The sequence below is a fragment of the Scyliorhinus torazame genome, chromosome 25, assembly GCF_047496885.1.
Source record: "Scyliorhinus torazame isolate Kashiwa2021f chromosome 25, sScyTor2.1, whole genome shotgun sequence".
Taxonomy (NCBI): Eukaryota; Metazoa; Chordata; class Chondrichthyes; order Carcharhiniformes; family Scyliorhinidae; genus Scyliorhinus; species Scyliorhinus torazame.
The window spans coordinates 22,014,741-22,041,096 of record NC_092731.1 but is presented as its reverse complement, the minus strand read 5'-3'; the positions used below and the strand labels follow the sequence as shown (position 1 = coordinate 22,041,096).

Here is a 26,356-nt window from a genome sequence, read left to right as displayed (position 1 = left end):
TACAAATGTTAAAACTTAACATTACTACAATGTCAAATCACTCTTGAATGTTCCGGTTAACCCTTTCATCGAGCTCTGTTGTGAAACTCTCTTCTTTCTTTTTTGGAATGCGTGTCAATCTGGCAAGGCAGTCCTCAACTGAGTGTTTTCAGTTACCCAAGAGCATTGCGATTCAATCATAGTCTAGGAGTGTAGTCATATGTCGATCACACTAAAGAGCAGTGCTACTTTTCCTGGATTTCTGTGGTGTGATTTGAATGTGTAACCTATAGGCTCACTAGTCTACCTTTTCCAATCCTCATTGTGGAGCTAGTGAGCCCTGACTAACCATGGAGGTGCTAAGATGCTGAATGATGTGATATGCAGTGTGGTTCCTCTGAAGCACACAGTCTAAGTTACAGCCTCCACTGGAGATGCGGACGTTTAGACAGTGAGGCCTCCCTTGACAGTAGCTGCCTATTCAATCCGAAAGGTTACCAGGTGTTTGTTATGAGACACATGGATCTTTCGCAGTTTCATCTGTCTCATTTTGTGAAGCTTGGTTTAGTCAGTAGAGATTCTGGTGTTTGGTGACCTTGTTGCTAAGTTACAAGATGGGAAAGATATTCAATACTCATTGTCTGGATAATATCTTGAGTTTTCTTGGGCTTGAGATCAGTTGAAAGGAGCACTGACCTGTTGACTTTTACTGTAACTCGCACACAAAGGAGCACTTTATTACCACTTACAGGTCTCCCATAAAGATTACAATTTAGTCTCTCTGTGGGCTTTTTGTCTCCATTTTCACTTGACCCACATTCAAAAATGTTAAATTAGTTGGACATTATCTGCTGCAATTTATTTAATTTTAAGCTTCAAATTCCATTATGGCAACCAAGGCCAATCCTGGGCATATTGATGAGTGACAGCCAATGTGGGCTGTAATCTCAAAAGGATGGCGCACTTTTGCTTTTATTCATTCTTGGGATGTGAACGTTGTTGCCGGCATTTATTGCCCATCCGTAATTGCCCTTGAACTGAATGGCTTGCTGGATAGTTTCAGAAGGCAGCTAAGAATCAACCACATTGTGTGTGGGTCTGTAGTCACATGTAGGCCAGACCACGCATCGACAGAAGATTTCCCGCCTGAAGGAAATTCGTGAACCAGGCAATACCGTAGTTTCATGATTATCAATGAGATGAGGGGCAGCACGGTGGCGCAGTGGTTAGCACGATGCCCCACGGCGCCGAGGTCCCAGGTTCGATCCCGGCTCTGGGTCACTGTCCGTGTGGAGTTTGCACATTCTCCCCATGTTTGCGTGGGTTTCGCCCCCCACAACCCAAAGATGTGCAGCGTAGGTGGATTGGCCACGCCAAATTGCCCCTTAATTGGAAAGATTTAATTGGGTACTCTAAATTTAAAACAAAATCAATGAGATGAGTATTTTCTTCTAAATGTATTCATTAATTGAATTTAAATTCCCCCCGCCACCAGCTAATATGGTGGAAGGTTTCCAGAGCTTCAGTCCCGGCCTCTGGATTATGAGTGTCATGGGTGCGTCCCTTTAAGAAATGTTTGTAAGGTGACCTACAAATCCAAAGACTTTTATTTTGGGACGGTTGTGGTAAACCACTGTGTTCTGATATTAGAGGTTGTACGGTAAAACCTGCACTACAGGTTCACCTGGGCCCCCTGCATGCTAGCTCCGCCCAGGAGCCGGGTTATAAATATGCGTGGCCTCCAGCTCGCTGCCATTTCGTCAGCTGCTATGAGAGGCCACAGATCTGATACTAATAAAGCCTCAGTTTGGATTCAACTTCGTCTCCAGTCAAATTGATCGTGCCTCAATTTATTAGTATCAGATTCAGAAGAGGGACCTCCGGATTAAACCAGATTGCCTACAGCTGGATCCACACGCAAGCGACGCCAGAAAGGACTTCCAGCACTGGCTAGCTTGTTTTGAAGCGTATATCAACGCGGCACCGACCCCTGTTCCAGAGGCTCAGAAGATTCAAATATTGTACTCCAGACTCAGCTCCAAAGTAATCCCGCTGATCCAGGAGGCGCCCAATTACGCTGATGCCATGACTCGACTCAAAGAAAATTATGAGCAGAAGACGAACACGCTCTTCGCCAGACACGCGCTCGCAACGCGCACTCAACTACCTGGTGAGTCAATCGAGGACTTCTGGAGGGCCCTGATCCCACTAGCTCGGGACTGTGACTGCCAGGACGTTACAGCTAAGGAGCACTCAGATCTCCTTATGCGGTACGCTTTTGTAACTGGGATTGGGTCTGATGTTATCAGGCAGCGGCTCCTAGAAGGGGCCACGTGCGACCTCGCAGAAACTAAAACACTAGCGCTTTCCATGACGACTGCCCTGCGCAATGTCCAGTCCTACGCCCCCAACCGCGTGGCCCACTCCTCCTACGCTTCATGGGCCCCACAGGCAGCAGCCCCAGCGGGGGCGCTACCCACCCAATACACCTGCGCTACACGCCAGCCAGTGATCTCTGGGGGGGTCCCGATGCTATTTTTGCGGCCAGCAAAAACACCCCCGCCAACGCTGCCTGGCCCACGCTGCCCTTTGTAAGGCCTGCTGGAAGAAGAGCCACTTCGCAGCAGTGTGCCAGGCCCGCTCAGCGGCCACGGTCACCCCCACCCCCCCGGTCACGGACAATGGGTGCCGCTATCCTCCCCAGGCCATGTGCGAGCAATGGGCGAGGCCATCTTCTCCCCCGCACAACACGTGCGTTTCATGGGCGCCGCCATCTTGCTCCACCCCCGCAACGTGCGTTACATGGGCACCGCCATTTTGTAATCCCCAGGACCTCCGGGCGCCGCCATCTTGTCGATCCTGCAGCACATGGATACCAACGGCGTTTCAGGACCCCAACTCAACGGCTGTCTCACTACCCGACGATCAACCACAGCTCGCATCCATGGCAATCGACCAGTCCCAACCACACACTCTGGCCATCGCACCACCAGCGTGAAAGTCAACGGCCATGTGACCTCCTGCCTACTGGACTCCGGGAGCACCGAGAGCTCATTGAGGCCAGCAACAGCCCCTGGAGAGCTCAAGTGGTAGTGGTTAAGCACGTGGACTACAGCCAAACCATCAACAGGTATACGCAGCTCGACGCGTACCTCCTCCCACGCATATCTGACATGGTTAACCAGATTGCACAGTACCGGGTCTTCTCAATGGTAGACCTGAAATCCGCTTACCACCAGCTCCCCATCCGTAAATCGGACCGGCCATACACCGCCTTCGAGGCAGACGGCCGGCTATATCACTTCCTTCAGGTTCCCTTCAGCATCATCAATGGGGTTTCGGTCTTCCAAAGGGAGATGGACCGAATGGTCGACCGGTACGGCTTGAGGGCCACGTTTCCGTATCTAGACAATGTGACCATCTGCGGCCATGATCAGCAGGACCACGACGCCAACCTCGCAAAATTTCTCCGCACCGCCACTCTCCTCAACCTCACGTATAACAAGGAGGAGTGTGTGTTCCGCACAAACCGCTTAGCCATCCTCGGCTACGTGGTCCAGAACGGAGTTCTGGGGCCCGATCCCGACCGCATGCGCCCCCTCATGGAGCCCCCCCTCCCCCACTGCCCCAAGGCCCTCAAACGCTGCCTGGGGTTCTTCTCATATTACGCACAGTGGGTCCCAAACTATGCGGACAAGGCCCACCCACTCATACAGTCCACTCATTTCCCCCTGACGGCCGAGGCCCAACAGGCTTTCGCCCGGATCAGAGCTGATATTGCCAAAGCTGGAATGCACACTGTCGACAAAACACTTCCTTTCCAAGTAGAAAGCAACGCATCGGATGTCGCCCTTTCCGCCACCCTCAACCAGGCAGGCAGGCCTGTGGCATTCTTTTCCCGCTCCCTCCATGCCCCCGAAATTTGGCACCCATCCGTCGAAAAGGAGGCCCAGGCTATCGTTGAGGCTGTGCGACATTGGAGGCATTACCTGGCCGGCAGGAGATTCACTCTCCTCACTGACCAACGGTCGGTAGCCTTCATGTTCAACAACACACAGCGGGACAAGATCAAAAATGATAAAATCTTGCGGTGGAGAATCGAGCTCTCCACCTATAATTACGAGATTAAGTATCGCCCTGGCAAACTCAGCGAGCCCCAGACGCCCTATCCCGAGGTACATGTGCCAGCGAACAGGTAGACCGACTCCGGGCCCTGCACGACAGCCTTTGTCACCCAGGGGTCACTCTGTTGTACCACTTCATTAAGGCGCGAAATTTGCCCTACTCCGTCGAGGAAGTAAGGACGATCACCAAGGACTGCCAGGTCTGTGCGGAGTGCAAGCCCACTTCTACCGGCCGGACCGCGCGCACCAGGTGAAGGCCTCCCACCCCTTTGAACGCCTCAGCGTGGATTTCAAAGGCCCCCTCCCCTCCTCCGATCGACACACATATTTCCTCAGTGTGATCAATGAATACTCCTGGTTTCCCTTCGCCATCCCATGCCCCGACATGACGTCTGCCGTCTGCCACCGTCATTAACGCCCTTAATTCTATCTTCACTCTGTTCGGCTTCCCTGTCTACATCCACAGTGACAGGGGATCCTCATTCATGAGTGATGAGCTACGCCAGTTCCTGCTCAGCAGGGGTATCGCCTCCAGCAGAACGACGAGCTACAACCCCCGGGGAAATGGACAGGTAGAAAGGGAGAATGGGACGGTATGGAGGGCCGTCCAGCTGGCCCTATGGTCCAGAAATCTCCCGGCCTCCCTCTGGCAAGAAGTCCTCCCTGATGCACTACATTCCATTCGCTCATTACTCTGCACTGCTACTAACAGTACACCGCATGAACGTCTTTTTACCTTCCCCAGGAAGTCCACATCTGGGGTATCGCTCCCAACTTGGCTCACAGCTCTGGGAACCGTGCTTGTCCGTAAACATGTGCGGCTCCACAAGGCGGGTCCGTTGGTGGAAAGGGTGCATCTGCTCCACGCAAACCCACAGTACACCTACGTGGCGTTCCCCGACGGCCGCCAGGATACCGTCTCCCTCAGGGACCTGGCACCAGCAGGTTCCACCCCCACACCACCCCCGTCGCCACCCTCCCCTCCCCCGCCGCCCCCATCACCCCCCCCCCTAGGACCGTCCATCTTCCCCTTGCCCACCCCCGTTGATGAAGAGGATTTCGGCACGCTCCCGGAGTCAACTTCAACCACAACAGCACCAACATCGCCGGCTTCACGCCGTCGATCTCAAAGGACCATCAAGGCGCCGGACCGGCTGAACCTCTGACCGACCCGCCGGATGACCAGACATTTTTTTTATTGCTCTGTAAATATTAAAAATTGCTAATTGTATATAGTTATCCACCACCCCCGCCGGACTCAATTTTAACAGGGGGTGAATGTGGTAAAGCACTGTGTTCTGATATTAGAGGTTGTACGGTAGAACCTGCACTACAGGTTCACCTGGGCCCCTGCATGCTAGCTCCGCCCAGGAGGCGGGTTATAAATATGCTAGGCCTCCAGCTCGCAGCCATTTCGTCAGCTGCTGTGGGAGGCCACACATCTGATACTAATAAAGCCTCAGTTTGGATTCAACTTCGTCTCCAGTCAAATTGATCGTGCCTCAACGGTGGAAGCGGCGGAGGTGTTTGCGAAGGCAGAAGGGCTGTGGCAGAAATGAGAAATGGGACTGAGGACTGGACTTGTACTGTGGGTAGGGGGTTGGTAGGAGAGTATATAGCTGTATGTAGCTTTATCTTTTCACTATGTTGTTGTATGTACTAAAATGAGTCGACACTGTCTATTTGGACAAGGTAAGAGTTGGGACTTTACTTTGCAATGATGGTTCTTTGGGGCTTGTGTGTTTATGCTGGGGTTGTGTGTTAAAGGGGATTTCTTTGTTTTCCTGGGACCGGGCAAGGGGGAAGGAGACCCGGGCAGGGGTCTCCACACTGGCCAGTTTAAGCCGGCCAGTGAACGGGAGTGAGGTGAGGGAGGGGCTGCGGCCATCAGAGCCTTGTAGAACAGGTTTCGATGAGCCTACCGGGGTGAAAAGTTGGGGGAAGGGACCGATCTGGGTGAGGTGTTTTCGAGAGGAGGGGAGGAGTCTGGGAGGGCGGGGGGGGGTTTACAATTCATGGGTGTCATTCATTGTACACTTTCGGGGATGGCCTTGAATATTAGCGGGGGGTGGGGGAGGGGGCGGGTTGGGGAGGTGGACTATATATGTTAATGGTGACCATGGGCGATTCCGGATTCTTTTTTTTTAATTTGATGCTTGTATTGTCATGTGGGCTGTTTTGTGGGGGTTGGTGGGAGGATGGGATCGTTGTTGTTAATCAGGGGATTGACATTGTATCCGTTTACTGGGGGTAAAACATAGAACATAGAACATAGAAAATACAGCACAGAACAGGCCCTTCGGCCCACGATGTTGTGCCGAACCTTTGTCCTAGATTAATCATAGATTATCATTGAATCTACAGTGCAGAAGGAGGCCATTCGGCCCCCTGAGTCTGCACCAGCTCTTGGAAAGAGCACCCTACCCAAACCCAACACCTCCACCCAACACCAAGGGCAATTTGGACATTAAGGGCAATTTATCATTGGCCAATTCACCTAACCCGCACATCTTTGGACTGTGGGAGGAAACCGGAGCACCCGGAGGAAACCCACGCAGACACGGGGAGGACGTGCAGACTCCGCACAGACAATGACCCAAGCCGGAATCGAACCTGGGACCATGGATCTGTGAAGCAATTGTGCTATCCACAATGCTACCGTGCTGCCCTTAAGAACAAATAAATCTACACTATATCATTTTCCCGTAATCCATGTACCTATCCAACAGCTGCTTGAAGGTCACTAATGTTTCCGACTCAACTACTTCCACAGGCAGTGCATTCCATGCCCCCACTACTCTCTGGGTAAAGAACCTACCTCTGATATCCCTCCTATATCTTCCACCTTTCACCTTAAATTTATGTCCCCTTGTAATGGTGTGTTCCACCTGGGGAAAAAGTCTCTGACTGTCTACTCTATCTATTCCCCTGATCATCTTATAAACCTCTATCAAGTCGCCCCTCATCCTTCTCCGCTCTAATGAGAAAAGGCCTAGCACCCTCAACCTTTCCTCGTAAGACCTACTCTCCATTCCAGGCAACATCCTGGTAAATCTTCTTTGCACCTTTTCCAGAGCTTCCACATCCTTCCTAAAATGAGGCGACCAGAACTGTACACAGTACTCCAAATGTGGCCTTACCAAAGTTTTGTACAGCTGCATCATCACCTCACGGCTCTTAAATTCAATCCCTCTATTAATGAACGCGAGCACACCATAGGCCTTCTTCACAGCTCTATCCACTTGAGTGGCAACTTTCAAAGATGTATGAACATAGACCCCAAGGTCTCTCTGCTCCTCCACAATGCCAAGAACTCTACCGTTAACCCTGTATTCCGCATTCATATTTGTCCTTCCAAAATGGACAACCTCACACTTTTCAGGGTTAAACTCCATCTGCCACTTCTCAGCCCAGCTCTGCATCCTATCTATGTCTCTTTGCAGCCGACAACAGCCCTCCTTACTATCCACAACTCCACCAATCTTCGTATCATCTGCAAATTTACTGACCCACCCTTCAACTCCCTCATCCAAGTCATTAATGAAAATCACAAACAGCAGAGGACCCAGAACTGATCCCTGCGGTACACCACTGGTAACTGGGATCCAGGCTGAATATTTGCCATCCACCACCACTCTCTGACTTCTATCGGTTAGCCAGTTCGTTATCCAACTGGCCAAATTTCCCACTATCCCATGCCTCCTTACTTTGTGCAGAAGCCTACCATGGGGAACTTTATCAAATGCCTTACTAAAATCCATGTACACTACATCCACTGCTTTACCTTCATCCACATGCTTGGTCACCTCCTCAAAGAATTCAATAAGATTTGTAAGGCAAGACCTACCCCTCACAAATCCGTGCTGACTATCCCTAATCAAGCAGTGTCTTTCCAGATGCTCAGAAATCCTATCCTTCAGTACCCTTTCCATTACTTTGCCTACCACCGAAGTAAGACTAACTGGCCTGTAATTCCCAGGGTTATCCCTAGTTCCTTTTTTGAACAGGGGCACGACATTCGCCACTCTCCAATCCCCTGGTACCACCCCTGTTGACAGTGAGGACGAAAAGATAATTGCCAACGGCTCTGCAATTTCATCTCTTGCTTCCCATAGAATCCTTGGATATATCCCGTCAGGCCCGGGGGACTTGTCTATCCTCAAGTTTTTCAAAATGCCCAACACATCTTCCTTCCTAACAAGTATTTCCTCGAGCTTACCAATCTGTTTCACACTGTCCTCTCCAACAATATTGCCCCTCTCATTTGTAAATACAGAAGAAAAGTACTCATTCAAGACCTCGCCTATCTCTTCAGACTCAATACACAATCTCCCGCTACTGTCCTTGATCGGACCTACCCTCGCTCTAGTCATTCTCATATTTCTCACATATGTGTAAAAGGCCTTGGGGTTTTCCTTGATCCTACCCGCCAAAGATTGTTCATGCCCTCTCTTAGCTCTCCTAATCCCTTTCTTCAGTTCCCTCCTGGCTATCTTGTATCCCTCCAATGCCCTGTCTGAACCTTGTTTCCTCAGCCTTACATAAGTCACCTTTTTCCTCTTAACAAGACATTCAACCTCTCTTGTCAACCATGGTTCCCTCACTCGACCATCTCTTCCCTGCCTGGCAGGGACATACATATCAAGGACACGTAGCACCTGTTCCTTGAACACGTTCCACATTTCACTTGTGTCCTTCCCTGCCAGCCTATGTTCCCAACTTATGCACTTCAATTCTTGTCTGACAACATCGTATTTACCCTTCCCCCAATTGTAAACCTTGCCCTGTTGCACGTACCTATCCCTCTCCATTACTAAAGTGAAAGTCACAGAATTGTGGTCACTATCTCCAAAATGCTCCCCCACTAACAAATCTATTACTTGCCCTGGTTCATTACCCAGTACTAAATCCAATATTGCCCCTCCTCTGGTTGGACAATCTACATACTGTGTTAGAAAAGCTTCCTGGACACACTGCACAAACACCACCCCATCCAAACTATTTGATCTAAAGAGTTTCCACTCAATATTTGGGAAGTTAAAGTCGCCCATGACTACTACCCTATGACTTCTGCACCTTTCCAAAATCTGTTTCCCAATCTGTTCCTCCACATCTCTGCTACTATTGGGGGGCCTATAGAAAACTCCTAACAAGGTGACTGCTCCTTTCCTATTTCTGACTTCAACCCATACTACCTCAATAGGGTGATACTCCTCGAACTGCCTTTCTGCAGCTGTTATACTATCTCTAATTAATAATGCCACCCCCCCACCTCTTTTACCACCCTCCCTAATCTTATTGAAACATCTATAACCAGGGAGCTCCAACAACCATTTCTGCCCCTCTTCTATCCAAGTTTCCGTGATGGCCACCACATCGTAGTCCCAAGTACCGATCCATGCCTTAAGTTCACCCACCTTATTCCTGATGCTTCTTGCGTTGAAGTATACACACTTCAACCCATCTCCGTGCCTGCAAATACTCTCCTTTGTCAGTGTTCCCTTCCCCACTGCCTCATTACATGCTTTGGCGTCCTGAATATCGGCTACCTTAGTTGCTGGACTACAAATCCGGTTCCCATTCCCCTGCCAAATTAGTTTAAACCCTCCCGAAGAGTACTAGCAAACCTCCCTCCCAGGATATTGGTGCCCCTCTGGTTCAGATGCAACCCGTCCTGCTTGTACAGGTCCCACCTTCCCCAGAATGCGCTCCAATTATCCAAATACCTGAAGCCCTCCCTCCTACACCATTCCTGCAGCCACGTGTTCAACTGCACTCTCTCCCTATTCCTAGCCTCGCTATCACGTGGCACCGGCAACAAACCAGAGATGACAACTCTGTCTGTCCTGGCTTTCAACTTCCAGCCTAACTCCCTAAACTTGTTTACTACCTCCACACCCCTTTTCCTACCTATGTCGTTGGTACCAATGTGCACCACGACTTCTGGCTGCTCCCCCTCCCCCTTAAGGATCCTGAAGACACGATCCGAGACATCCCTGGCCCTGGCACCCGGGAGGCAACATACCTTCCGGGAGTCTCGCTCGCGACCACAGAATCTCCTATCTATTCCCCTAACCATTGAATCTCCTACAACTATTGCTTTTCTATTCTCCCCCCTTCCCTTCTGAGCCCCAGAGCCAGACTCAGTGCCAGAGACCTGGCCGCTAGGGCCTTCCCCCGGTAGGTCATCCCCCCCAACAGCATCCAAAACGGTATACTTGTTTTGAAGGGGAACGGCCACGAGGGATCCCTGCACTGTCTGCCTGTTTGTTTTTTTCCCCCTGACTGTAACCCAGCTATTCTTGTCCTGTACCTTGGGTGTGGTTACCTCCCTGTAACTCTTCTCAATCACCCCCTCTGCCTCCCGGATGATCCGAAGTTCATCCAGCTTCAGCTCCAGTTCCCTAACACGGTCTTTGAGGAGCTGAAGTTGGGTGCACTTCCCACAGGTATAGTCAGTGGGGACACCGGTGGTATCCCTCACCACCCACATCCTACAGGAGGAGCATGTAACTGGCCTAGCCTCCATCCCCTCTTACCTTACAGAATATAGCTGCTGTGTGGACTAACTGGATCTCCGCCCTCCGACTCTGCTCCCAGTCAGCTACACTTCCTGTAAACTCCTGGCTCTCTTCACACTCTTTGCGGAAATGTCGGAAACAAAATGAAAGGAGCACCTTACTCCCTCCTCACCTAACTCCCTCGGTCACCAAACTCTCACTATCGCACTCAAAAAGCACCAAATTCAGCACTCCCTCGGTCACCAAACTCTCACTATCGCACTCAAATGCACCAAATTCAGCACTCCCTCGGTCACCAAACTCTCACTATCGCACTCAAATGCACCAAATTCAGCACTCCCTCGGTCACCAAACTCTCACTATCGCACTCAAATGCACCAAATTCAGCACTCAGTGCAAACTCAGTAAAGTTTGAAGAAAATGTGAAAAAGGAGAATTAAAAACATTTTTTTTAAAAAGAAGAAATGTTTGTATTACCACATGGCTTCAGTGATGTCATTGTGTGGGTGGAGCTGGGCTGCGGATCTGGGTTTTACTTTTGTTTTGAGCTGGAATCTGGCTGTGGCTCTGAGTTTTACTTTTGGTTTACACAGTTGGAAGCTGGATTCACACAAAGAAGGTTTCTCTTCTCTCTCTCTCTATGTTAAAAGGTGTCCAGGTCACTTGATAATTTAAAAGTGATAACTGTTTTCTGGAAAGAATTCAAACCTACTGTTTTGGTAAAAAGGGTTTGTCTGGTATTGGATATTGTTATCAAATTGAAACATTTGAAAGGGAAGTTATTAAGGGTTATATATAGAGAGAAATGTAGCTGTGTGGGGTATTTATGTTTGTAGTTGATAAAAATGTATGTTTATAGAAATGTTAACTGAATTCATAGAATAAACTTTGTTTTTGATTAAAAGTGCTTTAAGGCCTCTGTTGAATAACACCTGAAAGGTAGGCCCTTGTGCTCATCATAACCAAAATCTATAAACAATTGTGGGTCTGGTGAACTCCATGATATACTTTGCTGTCCTCTAACACTAGTCCAATGACATTACCCCAGACTACACTATTGTCTTGCCCCACACGTCACCCCCTGATGAATGTGATTGTCTGAAATGCCTCTTTCTCCTGTTATACCAAAATCGTTTAATTTACTTTAACTAAGGGCAGCACGGTGGCGCAGTGGGTTCGCCCTGCTGCCTCACGGCGCCGAGGTCCCAGGTTCAATCCTGGCTCTGGGTCACTATCCGTGTGGCGTTTGCCCATTCTCCCCGTGTGTGCGTGGGTTTCGCCCCCACAACCCAAAGATGTGCAGGGTAGGTGGATTGGCCACGCTAAATTGCCCCTTAATTGGAAAAGATGAATTGGGTACTCTAAATTTAAAAAAAAAAATTACTTTAACTGGTCTAATACGGTGATCAAGATGGCACAGAGGGGAGCAAACATGGTTACTGTGATCTTGCCCAGTGTCATTTCGAACGCCATGTTTTAAGACATGGGAGTGTGTTTTAGTTCTAATGTGCAGAACATTACCCCGAGACGGCTCCCTTTCACATGCTCCAGGATGTACCACAATACGTTGCAGGTGAGATGTTTCTTTTGAAATGTAGTTGTTGTTTCTGTAGGCAAATTCAGTGGTAGCCATTTTCTGCAGAGCAAAACCTCACTGACAGCAAATGAGGAAAATGATCACCTCATCATTTAGGTGGTGATTGAGGGATGAATGTTGGACAGATGAAAACCGGGAAGTGGCGGGGGAGGGAATTCCCCATCTCCTCTTCAAATAGTGCCAGGGATCATTTTATAAAAATAAATTTACAGTACCCAATTATTTTTTTATCCAATTAAGTGGCAATTTAGTGTGGCCAATCCACTTAAACTGCACATCTTTGGGTTGTGGGGCTGAAACACACACAGACACGGGGGAAATGTGCAAACTCCACACAGACAGTGACCCAGGGCCAGCATTGAACCCGGGTCCTCAGCGCCGTAGGCAGCAATGCTAACCACAGCACCACCGTGCCACAGTGGTTAGCACTGGGACTGCGGCGGGTTCGGATCCCAGCCCACCTAACCTGCACATCTTTGGGTTGTGGGGGTGAAACCCACACAGACACGGGGGGGAATGTGCAAACTCCACACGGACAGTGACCCAGGGCTGGGATCCGAACCCGGATCCTCAGTGCCGCAGTCCCAGTACTAACCACTGCGCCACATGCCATCCCTGCCAGGGATCTTTTACACCCAGCAAAGCCGGTGGTTTTGTTTAATATCTTCTCTCAAAGGCTGAACCTCCAACTGTGCAACTACTCCTTCAGATCCGGGGTGGAGGGTGCTACCACTGAGCCAGAATACTGGGTATAGTGATCAGGGAAAACGAAAAGACAAAGCAGGACACCAGCATCAATACAGAAGAAAGATCAGACCAAGTATCTGATAGGGTATCTGACCCTTTGCATTTCCTGGAATTTCTGTTTTTATTTCAATTGTGAAGTTAACACGTCTGATTTAAGATGTAACTTAGTTTGGAGCTCTTCTGCGACTGCCTCTTTGTTTTAACAGCAACTCAAGCATGTGAACCTGGTTAACCTGTTGGAAGTATTCAGACGGAAGCGCAAACTACACCTGGTCTTTGATTATTGTGACCACACGGTACTGAACGAGCTGGACAAATATCCCAGGGGGTGAGTGAGCGACGACCCTCCTCTTTCTCTGCACCTTTTAAAACGTGGCATCAATTTTGCATCTCTTCCCTTGAACTCTGAATTGCTGAGAGATTCTGGTTTTCCTTCTGGAGATTAATTGAAACAGTTTCGTTCCCCACCTCTGATCATGTTCTTGGCGATGTGATTGACGTACGCTCTGGCTCGCTTGCCGCCTGCTCCAAACTACTTGCTAACTGTGAATCCTGGTGCTGTGCCAGAAAAGAAACATCACACGTGAAACAAGAGCACAGCGAGTCCAGGGCCAGAGCATCAATCCTTAATCATGTGCAGGACAAGCCATGAGTCCCGACCATGATCGTAAACATTTCTGTCTCCTATACTTTAACATATAAGGCAGGTAACAATTCCACCCTCTCTACTTTAATATATTTTAGGATTAAGCAGCAGGGAAGAAGGCCCACTTGTGCATGTGCCAACACTTTTGAAAAAGCTATCCAATTAGTCCCACTCGCTTGCTCTTTCCCCATAATTTTCATCCTCTAAGTACTTATCCGATTCTCTTTTGGAAGTCATTATCAAATCTGCGTTCATTACCTTTTTAGGCAGTGCTGTCCAGATCATCGCTGAAAGTAAAAACAAATCCTCATTTTGCCTCTGGTACTTCTGCCAATTACCTTAAATCTGTGTTCTTGGTTACTGTCCTTTCTGCCACTTGAAAACAATCCTATTTACTCTAACAAAACCCTCCATGATTTTAAACACCTATGTCAAATCTCCACTATTCTAATGAGATTAACCACAATTTATCTAGTCTCTGCACATAATTGAAGTCTTAAATCCATTCTGATGAATCTCCTCTACGCCCTATGATAGGTTCAGCCCTTCCTACACGGATGATAACAGTTGATTCCGTTCTCCCTATGCCAATAGTTACAGTAGATTCCACACCCCTGACATTTACAGTAGGAATTCAATGCACCCTCTGTGCTTGCAATGGACTTCTACATCCAGCTGTCCTCAACTCGCTTGGGTCTAGTTTCAGACTGTTAAACAGTCTGAGTTTGTCAATGTCTCTTGTTTAACCGCATTAATGTCAAAAAACCCAAGAGCTTGTTTCAGTTGTGATCATGGGCCCTTTGTGGCTGGGCGGAGGAGGTGGAGCCAATACGTGCTGTCGGTAGCCCATTAGCTAGCTCAATTCCTTAATGGGGAATGCGGTTCCTTGTTCTTCACCAATGAGCCACCGTGAACAATATCTTCTACCTGGGATGAAAAGGTGATCACAAAAGCCATTGTAAAGATATATCTTCAGCCCTGTCCTGTAGATGAAAGGTCCTTTTCGACTGTATAATCCAATTATTATCAATGGTTTTTTAAAAATTCATGCATCACTGAGTACTAATGGTAACGCTGTGTTCTGGCACCGGAGGCTGGCTTGGGGCCTGTGTCGTTGCACGTTATCTGGGAGTCACTAGCTGGTTGCCTGGTGACACATTGTGCCTGGAACTTCAAACCAAGGCCTAAAGGGGAAAGAATTTTGAGTGTTCAGCTGTGTGCAGTTAAACAACTAAACAAAACCATTTCAAAAGGCCTGAGGAGCCAATAGAACACAAAGAGTACGAGGAAAAGGTTAATCCATGCACAGATTGAGATATATGATCTTATTTTTGGCTATTTACTCTGGCAGAGTAGATTGGGGGGGGGGGGGGGGGGGGGGTGGGGGTCGGTTGCTGAGCTAGGGTGGAGTTTTGCTGTCTAACTTGTCTGACTGCATTTAGTTTATTGCTGATCACCCATCAACCGTTACCGTGGAATACCGAACGCACCCTGGCCTCAAGAATGATGGGCACTAGTTCACGATTGGAGATTGGACAAGCACCAATGCCGTGTAGGCTCGGGTAGGAAGGCTAAAAGAGAGGCGCAAAAGACCTGGCTGCACTCGCAACAGACAAGACTGCGGTCACTCTAGATTTGGTTTGATCCATCAAACCTCATCCTCTCAATAAACTGAACAACTACTCTCTCTTCTCTCTGCCGCTGGCCCAGTGGACGAAACTTATTTAATGTGCTAGAGCGGCACGGTGGCGCAGTGGGTTAGCACTGCTGCCTCACGGCGCCGAGGTCCCAGGTTCGATCCCGGCTCTGGGTCACTGTCCGTGTGGAGTTTGCACATTCTCCCCGTGTTTGCGTGGGTTTCGCCCCCACAACCCAAAGATGTAGATTGGCCACGCTAAATTGACCCTTAATTGGAAAAAATTAATTGAGTACTCTAAATGTATTTTTAAAAAACTTATTTAAAGTGTTGAACAGACTAAATGGCCAAGGGTGGACCTGTGTGTTCCGTGGTCTGCAGGGTAACGAGAGCCACCCTACCCACCCCTGATCCTTCAGTCAACGCTGGAGGAGACAGCTAGAGAAGGGGGTCCAGGATAGGGGAGTGACAGAGTCATAGAATGTACAGTGCTGAAGGAGGCCATTCGGCCCATCGAATGTGCACTGGCCCTTGGAAAGAGCACCCCACTTAAGCCCACGCCTACACCCTATCCCTACAACCCAGTAACCCCACCTAACCTTTTAGACACTAAGGGGCAATTTAGCGCGGCCAATCCACCTAACCTGCACATATTTGGACTGTGGGAGGAAACCGGAGCACCCGGAGGAAACCCACGCAGACACGGGGAGAATGTGCAGACTCCGCACCGACAGTGACCCAAGCCGGGAATCGAACCCGGGAGCTGTGAAGCAACTGTGCTAACCACTGTGCTACCGTGCTGCCCGTGACAGAAAGGGAGGAAGAGTCAGGGGTGGCGTAAGAGGATGATTGAGAGAGCAGGAAGCACCCGTGAGCAGAAGGGAAAGACCAGTGCCGCAGGCTGTTTCGTGGTTGCCCCGCCAACAAGACACTGTTTGGTTTTGCACCGAGCATATTTACAGTCAGAGCTAGGTTCTGCACAGCATACTAACCAGTCAGCTGCAGGGAAAACAGTGCAGACTTATTCAGCTGCATGCCAACAATTAAACAGCAGCTCTCAGATTCTTACAGGAACTGTCCTTTCTAAAAAGAACAGCCATTTGCAATTTTATTTCCCGGGGGAGGCCTGCTTGCTGAGATGAAAAACTATAAACAGGCTGAAGTTTAATTAAAACTGGGCAGCTGAGAACGAAAATTGGATACGGTTGATTAATGAACAGGTCCGTGAAAGTTAAACTCTTTATCTATAAAAGGTTATAAATGGTAATAAAAAGCCCCATGTAGGACGTAATAAAGAACTGCTCAGAAACGTTGGTACAGACAAGGCCCACTTAGCATCACTGAACAGTGGGGCTGCACTGGGCTTTGGGTGAACTGGATTTTACAACCCAGGGAGCCTTTATTTTCCGTCTTATCCAGCAAGGGGCCAAAAACCTCCAGAAATGATACTGTTTTTGTGCCTTCACACACACTTTCATTTTCCCTTTGGGGAATGGAAAGCGTTGGAAGGATTAGCGGAGCAATTATTAACCCGTTGAACCAGTAAAGAACTCTCCTGCTATGGTGAACTGAGCCACAAAGCCTCCTACACGAAATGTTCGAATTCTTTTTTTTAAAAAGGGAACTGGTGTGCATCTGCCGTCGCACTTTAAAAGTTTTATATTTGCACCTAACAAAATGCAACCTCCAAAAAACACAGAAAATATCCACTCATTATTCTGGTGCTATTTATGTAGCCAAAGGGAAGCTATAAAGATTTACAAGCAATCACGGAAGCACAGTGGTTAGCACGGTTGCTTCACAGCTCCAGGGTCCCAGGTTCGATTCCCGGCTTGGGTCACTGTCTGTGCGGAGTCTGCACATTCTCCCCGTGTCTGCGTGGGTTTCCTCCGGCTGCTCCGGTTTCCTCCCACAGTCCAAAGATGTGCAGGTTAGGTGGATTGGCTATGCTAAATTGCCCTTAGTGTCCAAAAAAAAGTTAGGTGGGGATGCGGGGTAGGGTGGAGATGTGGGGACAGGGTGGAGGTATAATAATAATAATCACTTATTGTCGCAATTAGGCTTCAATGAAGTTACTGCTTGAGTAGGGTGCTCATTCCAAGGGCCGGTGCAGACTCGATGGGCTGAATGGCCTCCTGCTGCACTGTAAATTCCATGATTCTATGATTGTATCTAGTTGATTGTAAAATATTCCTTTTTAAAAATAAATTTCGAGTATTCAATTTTTTTTTCCAATTAAGGGGCAATTTAGCGTGGCCAATCCACCTACCCTGCACATATTTGGGTTGTGGGGGTGAGTCCCACGCAGACACAGGGGGAACGTGCAAACTCCATACGGACAGTGACCCGGGGCCGGGATAGAACCCGGGTCCTCAGTGCCGTAAGCAACAGTGCTAACCACTGCGCCACCGTGCTGCCCTGACTGTAAAATAGTCCTAATCACATCAACTAAACAGAATGGGGCACCCACCTCATCAGTAGAAAGATACATTATGTGCTACGTGATCCGTGTATACTATCGGGGCGAGAGTAGACAATTCAGCCTCTCGGGACTGTTTCCCCCCATTCACTTAGATAGTGATGACCTTTCCTTCACCTCCACTTGCCCAGCTTTTATCCACGGCCCTCCATGCCCTTAGCCGTAAAAAGTTAGCAATCTCAGTCATTTTTTTTAAATATGTTTTTATTAAGAATTTTTCAATAACAATATTTTCCACCTTACAAACATCCCCCCCCCCCCCCGTAACAAATAAAAGAAAGAGAACTCGCGTGGCAAGACATGAACATGGCATGTCAATAAGATACAAAACTTTGTACATTGGATTCTTCCCGTACATGTCAGTTTCCGGATCATTCATGTGTTTTCTTGCTCAAATGCCCCCCAGAGAAACCCCCCTTCCTCCCCCCCCCCCCCCCCCCCCCCCCGCAATGAACGATGTTCCCCCCCTCCACACACCCCTCCCCCCCTGGGTTGCTGCTGCCGCTGTCCGACCTTCATCTAACGCTCCGCGAGATGGTCTAGGAACGGTTGCCACCGTCTGTAGAACCCCTGCGCAGACCCTCTCAAGGCAAACTTTATACTTTCCAACTTGATAAACCCTGCCATATTATTTATCCAGGCCTCCACGCTGGGGGGCTTCGCCTCCTTCCACATTAGCAAGATCCTTCGCCGGGCTACTAGGGACGCAAAGGCCAGAATGCCGGCCTCTTTCGCCTCCTGCACTCCCGGCTCGTCCACTACTCCAAATAGTGCTAGCCCCCAGCTTGGCTTGACCCGGACTTTCACCACCTTAGATACTGTTCCCGCCACTCCCCTCCAGTGCCGGGCATGACCAAAACATATGGGCATGGTTCGCCGGACTTCCTGAGCACCTCCCACATCTGTCCTCCACCCCAAAGAACCTGCTCAGCCTCGCCCCCGTCATATGCGCTCTATGAACCACCTTAAATTGTATCAGGCTAAGCCTGGCACACGAGGAAGAGGAATTAACCCTACTTAGGGCGTCAGCCCACAGCCCCTCCTCAATCTCCTCCCCCAACTCCTCTTCCCATTTACCCTTCAGCTCCTCTACCAACGCCTCCCCCTCTTCTTTCATCTCCTGGTATATCGCCAACACCTTGCCCTCCCCGCCCCATACGCCCGAAATCACCCTATCTTGAATCCCCTGTACTTGCCGGGAGTAGCGGAAATTCCCTCACCTGCCACCTCCCAAACGCCCTCACTTGCATGTACCTGAAAGCGTTTCCCGGGGGTAGCCCAAATTTCTCCTCCAGTGCCCCTAAGCTCGCAAACGTCCCGACAATGAACAGGTCCCCCATTCTTCTAATCCCTACCCGATGCCAGCTCTGAAATCCCCCGTCCATCCTTCCTGAGACAAACCGATGGTTGACTCTGATCGGGGACCACACCGAGGCTCCCGTCACACCCCTGTGCCGTCTCCACTGCCCCCAGATCTTTACCTTGTCAGCGAGAGCGGCAGCGGTGCCGTCACCAGCGCCCCCAGGCTCGTTCCTTTGCAGGACGCCATCTCCAACCTCTTCCACGACGCCCCCTCTCCCTCCATCACCCACTTACGGATCATTGCCACGTTAGCTGCCCAATAATAACCACCCAAATTCGGCAACGCCAACCCTCCTCTATTTCTGCTACGCTCCAAGAACCCCCTCCTTACCCGCGGGGTCTTGCTCGCCCACACAAATCCCGTAATGCTCCTGCTTACCCTCTTAAAAAAGGCCTTAGTAATCACAATTGGGAGGCATTGGAATACAAAAAGAAATCTCGGGAGGACCACCATTTTAACCGACTGTACCCTACCCGCCAGCGAGAGTGGTAACATGTCCCACCTTTTAAAATCCTCCTCCATCTGTTCCACCAACCGCGACAAATTAAGTTTGTGCAGTGCCCCCCAGCTCCTAGCTACCTGAATCCCCAAGTATCGAAAGCTCCTTTCCGCCCTCCTCAACGGTAGGTCGTCTATCCCTCTTCCCTGGTCTCCCGGATGGATCACAAAGAGCTCACTCTTTCCCACATTGAGCTTATAGCCCGAAAAGTCTCCAAACTCCCGTAGGATCTGCATTACCTCAACCATCCCATCCACTGGATCCGTCACATACAGCAACAGGTCGTCTGCGTACAGCGACACTCTATGTTCCTCTCCCCCTCGAACCACCCCCTTCCATTTCCCCGACTCCCTTAACGCCATGGCCAAAGGTTCAATTGCTAATGCGAACAGCAGAGGGGACAGGGGGCACCCCTGCCTCGTCCCTCGATACAGCCGGAAATAGTCCGACCTCCGCCGGTTCGTGACCACACTCGCCACCGGGGCTTTATACAGGAGCTTAACCCAACTGATAAACCCTCCCCTGAACCCAAACCTCCTCACCACTTCCCAGAGATACTCCCACTCTACCCGATCGAAGGCCTTCTCCGTGTCCATGGCTGTCACTATCTCCGCTTCTCCCTCCACCGATGGCATCATTATCACATTTAGGAGCCTTCGCACATTAGTATTTAACTGCCTACCCTTGAAGAATCCCGTCTGGTCCTCGTGAATCACCCCCGGGACACAGTCCTCAATCCTCATGGCCAACATTTGTGCCAGCAACTTGGCATCTACATTAAGGAGCGAGATCGGTCTATACGACCCACATTGCAGTGGGTCCTTATCCGTCTTCAAGATCAAAGAGATCGTCGCCTCCGACATTGTCGGGGGCAGGGTCCCTCCCTCCCTTGATTCATTGAAGGTCCTTACCAGCAACGGAGCTAACAGGTCTACATACTTCCTGTAGAACTCCACCGGAAACCCATCCGGCCCCGGGGCCTTCCCTGCCTGCATGCTCCCCAGTCCTTTAACGAGCTCTTTCACCCCAATTGGCACCCCCAAACCAGCCACCTCCTGCACCTCCACCCTTGGGAACCTCAACTGATCCAAGAATCGCCGCATCCCCTCTTTTCCCCCTGGGGGCTGGGACCTATACAGTTCCTCGTAAAAGGCCTTAAAAGCCTCATTCACTTTCCCTGCACTCTGCACCGTAGTTCCCCTGCCATCTTTGACTCCACCTATTTCCCTCGCTGCCATCCTCTTACGGAGCTGGTGTGCCAGCATCCGGCTCGCCTTCTCCCCATATTCATATATCGCCCCCTGTGCCTACCTCCACTGTGCCTCTGCCTTCCCTGTGGTCAACAGGTCGAACTCCGTCTGGAGACTTCGTCTCTCCCTGAGTAGTCCCTCATCAGGAGCCTCTGCATAGCTCCTGTCCACCCTTAAAATCTCCCCCACTAACCTCTCCCTTTCCCTGCCCTCTCTCTTCACCCTGTGAGCCCTGATGGAGATGAACTCTCCCCTGACCACTGCCTTCAGCGCCTCCCATACTACTCCCACCTGCACCTCCCCGTTGTCGTTAGCTTCCAGATACCTTTCAATACACCCCCGCACCCTCCCGCACACTTCCTCATCTGCCAGCAGTCCCACATCCAACCTCCACAACGGGCGTTGGCCCCTCTCCTCCCCCAGCTCCAGCTCCACCCAGTGCGGGGCATGGTCCGAAATGGCTATGGCCGAATACACGTTCCCTCCACTTTCGGGATCAATGCCCTGCCGAGAACAAAAAAATCTATCCGGGAGTAGGCCTTATGTACATGGGAGAAAAAAGAAAATTCTCTGGCCAAAGGCCTGGCAAATCTCCACGGATCTACTCCCCCCATCTGATCCATAAACCCCCTAAGCACCTTGGCCGCAGCCGGCCTCTTCCCCGTCCTAGATCTGGAACGATCTAATGCTGGGTTCAGCACCGTGTTAAAATCCCCACCCATTATCAAACTCCCTACCTCCAGGTCCGGAATACGCCCCAACATCCCTTTCATGAATCCAGCATCGTCCCGGTTTGGGCCATATACATTCACCAGTACCACCTCTGTCCCCTGCAACCTACCACTCACCATCACGTATCGGTCTCCCTTGTCCGCTACTATGTTCTTGGCCTCAAACGACACCCCCTTTCCCACCAGTATTGCCACCCCTCTATTCTTCGCATCCAGCCCCGAATGGAACACCTGTCCCACCCATCCCTTCCTTAACCTGACCTGATCTGCCACCTTCAGATGTGTCTCCTGAAGCATGACCACGTCTGCCTTCAGTCCCTTTAGGTGCGCGAACACTCGGGCCCTCTTAACCGGCCCATTTAGGCCTCTCACATTCCACGTGAACAGCTCACGCCTCCCGCACCCTCCAGTCCCCTAGGCGGGGAACCCCCGCCCCGACCACATCTTCCATTTTCAGTTCCCCCTCGGACAGTGCAGCAGCAACCCTAGCATTCTCTCCCCCCCCCCCCCCCCCCCCCCCCCCCCCGCTAGATCCACATCTAGCTCTTTTGCTCCCCCATATTACTTCCGGGAGTCAGCTGACTTCTGCTGACCCCGGCTTCCCCCGCCTTCCCGTTGATCTCCCCCGTGTGGGAGTCTCTCCTCCTCCTTACCTTCCTCCATTTCCCCCCCCCCCGCTTTTGGCATGGGAAAAAGCCCGCGCTTTCCTGAACCAGCCCCGCCCCCTATGGTGCAGCTCCTGTTGCGGCCATTATCCCAGTTCCCTCATCCCCGAGTCTCACCTCCCTCCAGCACCGACGCCCACATTCCCCATCATCATCATCTTGTCTACAGAAAAGAAAAAGGGAAATTTTAGGAATTTTAACCAGAACTCTACCCACATCCCCATCCATCATCCCACCCATGAAATATTCTGTACCCATATTTACAACCCCATATACAACCACATCCCCTCAGTTCGAGTCCAGTTTTTCCGCCTGAATAAAGGTCCAAGCCTCTTCTGGCATTTCAAAATAATGGTGTTGGTCCTGATAAGTGACCCACAGTCGCGCAGGCTGCAGCATGCCGAACCTGACTCTTTTTTTATGCAGCACCGCCTTGGCCCGGTTGAAGCCAGCTCTCCTCTTTGCCCCCTCCGCGCTCCAATCCTGATATACTCGGATCACCGCGTTCTCCCATCTACTGCTCCGCACCTTCTTGGCCCATCTCAGCACACTTTCTTTGTCCGCGAAGCGATGGAACCTTGCCACTATCGCCCTTGGCGGCTCATCAGCCTTGGGTCTCCTCGCCAGGACCCGGTGAGCCCCTTCCAGCTCCAGGGGAGTCGGAGAGGCCTCCGCACCCATCAGCGAATGGAGCATCGTACTCACGTACGCCCCGGCATCAGCTCCCTCCACTCCTTCGGAAAGACCCAGAATCCGGAGGTTCTTCCTCCTCGACCTGTTCTCCTCCAGGACCTCAATTCTCTCGGCCCACCTCCTGTGCACCGCCTCGTGCGCCTCCATTTTTACCGCCAGGCCCAGGATCTCATCCTCGTTGGTATTCACTTTATCATTCACCTCACGAAGCTCCACCGCCTGGGTCTTCTGGGTCTCCTTCAGCCCCTCGATCGCCAACAGCATTGGCAGCAGCACCTCCATTTTCAGCTCCTCCACACATCGCTTGAGGAACTCCTGCTGGTCTGGCCCCCACGCTGCTCGCTTTCCGCCCTCCGCCATCTTGCCTTTTTCCCCTCGTTTTGGTCTCTGCTCCAGGGCCTCTTTCCCCGTCGTTCCACCGCTGATCTCTGCCATATCTTGTGAGGGGGGACCTCACTGCACCTTCCCACACGGGATTAAATCGAAAAAAGCTCCGTTGGGGCTCCTCTGGAGAGCCCGAAAGTCCGTTGTCGCGTGAGCTGCCGAAACGTGCGGCCGCAACCGGAAGTCTGTCTTCGCAATCTCAGTCTTGAGCATTTCAACTGATCCATGGCCTCTTGGACAGAAACTTTCTGATTTCCACTACCCTTTCATACAAGCAGGTGCTTCCTGGGTGCTTCACTCACTGAATGGCTTAGCTGTAACATTAAGATCATTTTGTGATTATGTCCCCTTGCTCTTGATTTTCTAGCAGAGGAGAAAACATTTGGGGTCTGATGTGAGGCTCTATAAAACTGCTGAGCCACTTCCTAAACTATAGTTATTGATTTAACAGTGGTGTGCGTGTTCTGGCACAATATTGAGGTGTTCTGACTTGATGTCCACCCAACCCTCCCCGGGTTGCAGATGGATTAAGGTGCAATACCGAACCACAAGATTTACAAGCAACCGCCAAGGCACCAAAAACAATTCCCTCTGATCACAGAAGATTCCGATCGACACTAATTGGATCAAGTAGCTGGTATTGGCCACACACACCAGAGGTTCTCTGGTTCGACGGGTGTGGGAGGAAAGAAAAACAACAGGCACCTGCTTGTGTTCACTATTCAGTGTGTCTTCGAATAACGTGTGTGTGGGGGGGACCTGTTTGTGGATGGGAAGTTCGTGAGTCTGGGTGAGCTGGAGAAGAAGTACGGGCTCCCCCTGGGAAACGCCTTTAGGTATCTACAGGTAAGGGCGTTTGCCAAGCGGCAAGTGGTGGAATTCCCGCTGCCGCCGCCACGCACGGTACAGGACAGGGTGCTCTCGGGGGCGTGGGTTGGAGAGGGTAAGATCTCGGCAACATACCAGGTGATGCAGGAGGAGGAGGAGGCCTCGGTGGAGGTGCTGAAAGGTAAGTGGGAGGAGGAGTTGGGGTAGCAGATCGAGGAGGGGACGTGGGCAGATGCCCTAGGGAGGGTGAACTCTTCCTCTTCGTGCGCGAGGCTCAGCCTCATACAGTTTAAGGTGCTGCACAAGGCACACATGACCGGGACAAGGGTGAGCCGTTTTTTGGGGAGAGGACAGGTGTGTTAGGTGCTCAGGGAGCCCAGCAAACCACACCCATATGTTCTGGGCATGCCCAGCGCTGGAGGAATTTTGGAAGGGCGTAGCGAGGACTGCATTGAGGGTGGTAGGATCCAGGGTCAAACCGGGCTGGGGGCTCGCAATATTTGGGGTTGCAGAGGAGCCGGGAGTGCAGGAGGCGAAAGAGGCCGGTATTCTGGCCTTTGCGTCCCTGGTAGCATCCTTCAGTGGAAGGATGCGAGGCCCCCAAGCGTGGAATCCTGGATCAACGATATGGCGGGGTTTATTAAATTGGAGAGGGTGAAATTTGCCTTAAGGGGATCGGTGCAAGGGTTCTTCAGGCGGTGGCAACCGTTCTTCGACTTTTCGACTTCCTGGCAGAACGGTAGACACTGGTCAGCAGCAGCAGCAACCCGGGGGGAGGGGCGTTCTATTTTATTTAATTTGTCTATACTGGGGGATCTGAGGGGATGTATATATTTGCTATGTGTTTCAGCGGGTGTTAATATATTATTTATGTATAGGGGGAGGGGGCACTGGGTTGTTTTGTTTTGTATTTAATTTTATTGGGTTCCTTTTACATTTTGTTGTTGATATTTTGTGAAAACTTTAATAAAAATTATTATTTTTTTAATTAAAAAAAAAAGAATAATGTGTGTGCATCTGTGCACATACATGCATCGGTGTGCATGCATGCATCTGTGAGCATTCGTGCATCTGAGCATATTCGTATCGGTGCGCCTTCGTGCATCTGTGCAATGTTGGTCAGAGCATTATGGGACATGGGATATGATTCCTCTTCCCAAGTTGCATGCTGTTCATGTGTTTCTTATATATTGGCTGCCCGGTACCATAGTGGGTAGCACTGTCACTTCACAGCGCCAGGGTCCCAGGTTCAATTCCCGGCTTGGGTCACTGCCTGTGCGGGGTCTGCACGTTCTCCCCGTGTCTTCGTGGGTTTCCTCCGGGTGCTCCGGTTTCCTCCCACAAGTCCCGAAAGATGTGCTGTTAGGTAATTTGGACACTCTGAATTCTCCCTCTCTGTACCCGAACAGGCACTGGAATGTGGCGACTCGGGGCTTTTCACAGTACCTTCATGGCAGTGTTAATGTAAGCCTACATGTGACAATAAAGATTATTATTATGTGCGACTAGGATGAGATTCCAGACACCAGGAAAAGGTTTCAGAAGAGGAAGGGAGAAAATGGACAGGTGGGGCGGGTATAAAGTTTTGATTTAACTTTCCAACGGTTCTAGAATCTTCCCTGCAGTTGCTCCGTGGAAGCCAATCTGTGCCCTTCTTGCTGTGCCCAGCTAACTGCTGCCTCGTTAGTTTCGTGTTACAGTAATTAATTTGTACCTTGTCCATCTTGTTCGCAAAGAACGGGAGTGCTGACTGGAGAAGGCATCAGTATAAAGGATAATTAAATTGTCAAGTGAAAGGAGACCTTTGTGACTATTAATACCAGATTCTTTGCAGCTGGTGTCTGCTGCTTTAAATAATGCAACATGACATCTTAAAAAAAAAACAGAACCACATAAGCTCCTCTTACATTGACGCATTTGGGCTGGTCCAGTTTAAACTTTTTCCATTTACTCTTATGGGGCCTGGACATTGCTGGCAAGGCCAGCATCTGTTGCCCAGACCTGTTAGGCTATTTCAGAGGGTAGTTAAGAGTCAACCACATTGCTGTGGATTTGTAGTCCCATGTTAATCCATAGAATCGCTACAGTGCAGAAGGATGCCATTGAGTCTGCACCGACCCTCTGAAAAAGCATCCTACCTAGGCCCACTCCCCCACCCTATCCCCGTAACCCCACCTAACCTGCACATCTTTGGACTGTGGGTGGAAACTGGAG

At 50.4% G+C, this 26,356-nt stretch overlaps 1 protein-coding gene across 2 annotated transcripts in view; it reads left to right on the top strand.

Annotated features, from left to right (window-relative positions):
- LOC140402403 (cyclin-dependent kinase-like 1) overlaps positions 1 to 26,356 on the top strand; it is a 76,112-nt gene that overhangs the window by 30,895 nt on the left and 18,861 nt on the right. For both annotated transcript variants that reach the window (XR_011938134.1, XM_072490158.1), the window contains exon 2: positions 13,175 to 13,296. Coding sequence is in view for 1 of the 2 variants with exons in the window: in XM_072490158.1 (XP_072346259.1) it covers positions 13,175 to 13,296 (122 nt within the window). In the remaining variant the exon portion in view is untranslated. The remainder of the gene's footprint in view (positions 1 to 13,174; positions 13,297 to 26,356) is intronic.